Source organism: Notothenia coriiceps, unplaced genomic scaffold (assembly GCF_000735185.1).
Source record: "Notothenia coriiceps isolate Sejong01 unplaced genomic scaffold, NC01 NC01_scaffold00028422, whole genome shotgun sequence".
Classification (NCBI taxonomy): domain Eukaryota; kingdom Metazoa; phylum Chordata; class Actinopteri; order Perciformes; family Nototheniidae; genus Notothenia; species Notothenia coriiceps.
The window spans coordinates 57,591-61,417 of record NW_011361123.1 but is presented as its reverse complement, the minus strand read 5'-3'; the positions used below and the strand labels follow the sequence as shown (position 1 = coordinate 61,417).

Sequence of the window (3,827 nt, the reverse complement as noted above, 5' to 3'; positions counted from 1 at the left end):
TTGAAAAACTAAAGTGAAACTTGATTTATTCTATTGCAGGGTCTGATAATTATATTGTTGACACTTTAAAATACTATATCCTACTAAAATGCTGAACAGATCAGATGTATTATTTAATAAAGAAAAAAAAACTCAAGTAAAAAAAAAGAAGAAAATTCAATTTTTCCCCTTTATTTTTCAATATCGCGATAAATATCGTACCGTGGACTTTTTACCGCGATATTATCGTACCGTGAGTTTTTGGTATCGTTACATCCCTAATCTTTAAGCTCACTTATTTGTCTCTCTAACTTCCTCTTTGTCATCCTTTCCTTTTCTCTTCCCCCTTCCTCCGTTTGCTATCCCTCTTTATATATCTTTCTTTTCCCCCGAATCCCCTCCAACAGTGTTATCCCACAGCGTTATAGTCTCACTGATGCAAACTGACATGTGAAATATAACTAATTGGAGGGTCTGTTGCTACTTAATTTGATCTGACAAAAAAATCTATCTCCCACTTTCTATTCAACATTCATCCGCTCAGAAACAAACTCATTAATGAAAGGATAAATTGAAAACAAGTTATGAATTTCCTTCTTCGAAAGAAGGATGACAGAACATTTCCTCCAGTGATTTTGAGACCCTGACAACATCGATCTTGACATGTGTGCCTGGTAGCCAGCAGTCGTTTTTGAATTGATGTGGGATATTAAAAAAGTATTTGTGATTGTAGGGAAAATATTGACCCCATATACTTTATGCATTTTGTTGTGTTGCTGCCTCAGTGGCACTTTCAAATCTGAAGTACAGACATTTTTTTTAAATGAATTGAATTACAGTCAAATATTGTGATACCAATGTTAAAACATAGAACTGTAATCTTCCCAGAGTTAAAGCATTGCAACGTATTGAGTATAATACAGTAAGTATTCACAGGCAATACTACCATCGAACAGCCTTCCTCCAAATTCTTCCAATCAGCAATCTATTAGCTAGTTGTGCATTACTAAAAATGCAAGTAGATATTCATCTTTGCCTTATATATACTGTACGCTGCGCTAACACACACAGAAGGAGCTTTCATCCATTGCAAATCAGCAAACGAGTATAAAATAAGTACTTAGTTAAAGTTACAAAAAGGTATTGGTTTGGGTAGAAATGCTTAAATAAGCTTATAAAATAACCTCACTTTTTTAAAGATAACTCCCCTGTGACTGAAGGGAAAATGTATTCTTGTAATCAGAGAAAAGGCACTTGCAAGCTCGTCCTTCAGCGCTTTATAATCCTTATTCTTCCTCCAGAGTGGGCCAGGGCAGTGAATTAATAACACTCTCTGAGGGCTGCGGCTCAAAACCTCTCTAAAAGATGAGGTCTGACAAAGTCTCAGCTCTAATTGTAAAAGCATTGCCACTTTTCGTCCGCTCCCAGGCACATCAGTGGAGGCGTTGCTAGTGAGAGCTGCCCTCTTGGCCTTGGCGCTGCCGTCGTGTCTCGGCCCTGCCAGCTACCCCCTCAGCGGGAAATCAAATACACTTAATGGAGAGCGGAAACATTACGACTGTAATCGAACCTGGAACGAGATAAGTGTGTCACCAATCACCACCTTCCTGCATATCCTGACTGTAGAGGGAAAACCTTTTAACATAACTCTGGTGTCAGCGGTCCTCGTGATTTCACTTGAATGGAAGGATGACATGGTGCTTTATGCGCTGAAAGTGCTCAATGACCTTGAAGCATATGAAACCCACAATTTCATTTTAACTTCCAGAGCACAGAACATTTGAAAATTACCTTTTCTGTTTAGAAAGCGTTACAGTTTTCTTTTGCAATGTGTAACAACCTTAAGATACTTTTCAAACTCTTAAAACAGCAACACAACAAATCATCCAATACAAACAGTTGATGGTGTTACAAAAACTGCATTTCTTTTCATTTATCTTTTCTACCTGTATACAACAGAGAACATGAAATGCAATGGTTTGTATAAATCACTGTCCTTTTATTCTAAATCACGTATTTGGTTGAGTGTTGAGTGTGTGCAAACGTATCTTAAAGTGAACAACCCATCTTTACTTCATAGAATGTACAATACAAAAAAACAAAAAACGTTTACTGTTATGTATACCCCCGAATATACAGGTATAGCCTTTGGTTTTAAATGTTTGACAATAAAATAAACATATACAGTAAAAAGTCGTACAATAAAAATAATATAGAAGAACTGTCTGTTTTAATATATCTGATATTCGGCCTCGTTCAAAATTACGATAACATGTGACTAACATGTGGCAACATCGCTGGCGTCCCTGTCTTTTCTTTACAAAACTAAAGTAAATAGGCTATTTCTCAATGTTTTAATGATCTTTTCATGAAAAAAAGCTGTCTCAATATAGCTTTTGAGCAGCTGTAGCTGCAGAGGCAGGGTTTATACTATAGAGAAGCCTTTAAAAACAGCTGGCCTGCTGTGTGAAAGCAAGAGTAAATAAGACAAGAAGATCCATCATTTTTGGTAATGTAAGCTTGTTTGTAAAGAACATTAAAGCATTTTAGAAAACAACTAATTGACTTCATATTCTGTGAAAACAAAATGAGCAACAACAACAAATGGATATAGCAATTACAGAAAGCTTTACTACTCCAATAGCATCCGTCCAAAGAAATGTGACGGCACCGTTATCGCCTAACACAGGCTTTGTGTTTTTGTGTTTGTGTTGCTTACACAGCCTCTCACAAACACACACACACACACACACACACACACACACACACACACACACACACACACACACACACACACACACACACACACACACACACACACACACACAGTGAGACACACGTCCATCCACTGAGGGTCTAAACAGCTCCTGGTGGGCTGCAGAGTGCACGGCCAGTGGATCAAGTTCTCCCTGTGATTGAGGTCAGTGTTCCTGAGAGCAGAGGCTTAGTGCTTAGTGCTGCCGGGCTCACCACAACCCAGATCCTGTTTCAGGGGGAATGGGCAGAGCTCAGAGGGCAACCTCAAGGTGAAATGCATGAGGAGTGTTGGGGAGAAGTGGAGGACTGATGCTGTTTCCATGTTGAAGATGTGGATAGTTTCTGTTGAGTAAGAAGACGGAGGCTTCTGAGTGATACAGAAATACTTTAAAGACAAAGTTAGTAGTTATTTGAATGAAATTATTTTTGAGAGTTCCAAATGAGACGAGCAGCTGGGATCAAGAATGAGGAAATGACAGATAAACAGATGCCTTTTCATTGTAGTTGAAATGCACAATAAAATCTAACCTCCAAATAAGTTTCTGAACAACTGTCCTATTCTTTTTGCAGAATTGTATTCTTTAGTAACAGTTTTAAACAACATAGCCATTGCCTATTTTGTAGTGAACACTGCTGTACATTCTTGTTGAATATTTAACTTCCCAGCTTGGATAGAGACTGGCATATGGCTCAACATCAATCTACAGAGCACAGTGAGCCATAAGGAGTGTAATCATCTTAAACAGAAATATCTATCATCCACTGTCCAGACACTGGACTGGACTGTGAATATGTATTGCATTTCCTACTATATATATATATATTAATATGACATTGATTTTCACTCAATTAGATATTTTATAACATTTACTGTGCATGCTACTGTATTTATGTTGTATACAATTTCAAATACAGATCAATTCTGTAGTTTGAATCACAACATAACAAATTACGTCATAATGACTTGCCTGTAATTACTGATAGATAAAGTTTAACTACACATCTTAATTATACATCCCAAAATACTGCCTCACATCTGCGTCAGAGTCCAAAGCTGTCTTGCGGTTCACTCTTCTTCTGCTCAAACTGTC

General features: G+C 37.5%; 1 protein-coding gene across 1 annotated transcript in view; it reads left to right on the top strand.

Moving 5' to 3' along the window:
• LOC104958156 (ubiquitin-conjugating enzyme E2 Q2-like) overlaps positions 1-1,763 on the top strand; it is a 26,158-nt gene extending 24,395 nt beyond the window's left edge. Inside the window, exon 14 of the mRNA XM_010785868.1 lies at positions 1,742-1,763. Within this exon, the coding sequence (XP_010784170.1) occupies positions 1,742-1,763 (22 nt within the window). The remainder of the gene's footprint in view (positions 1-1,741) is intronic.
• Positions 1,764-3,827: the final 2,064 nt, after the last annotated feature.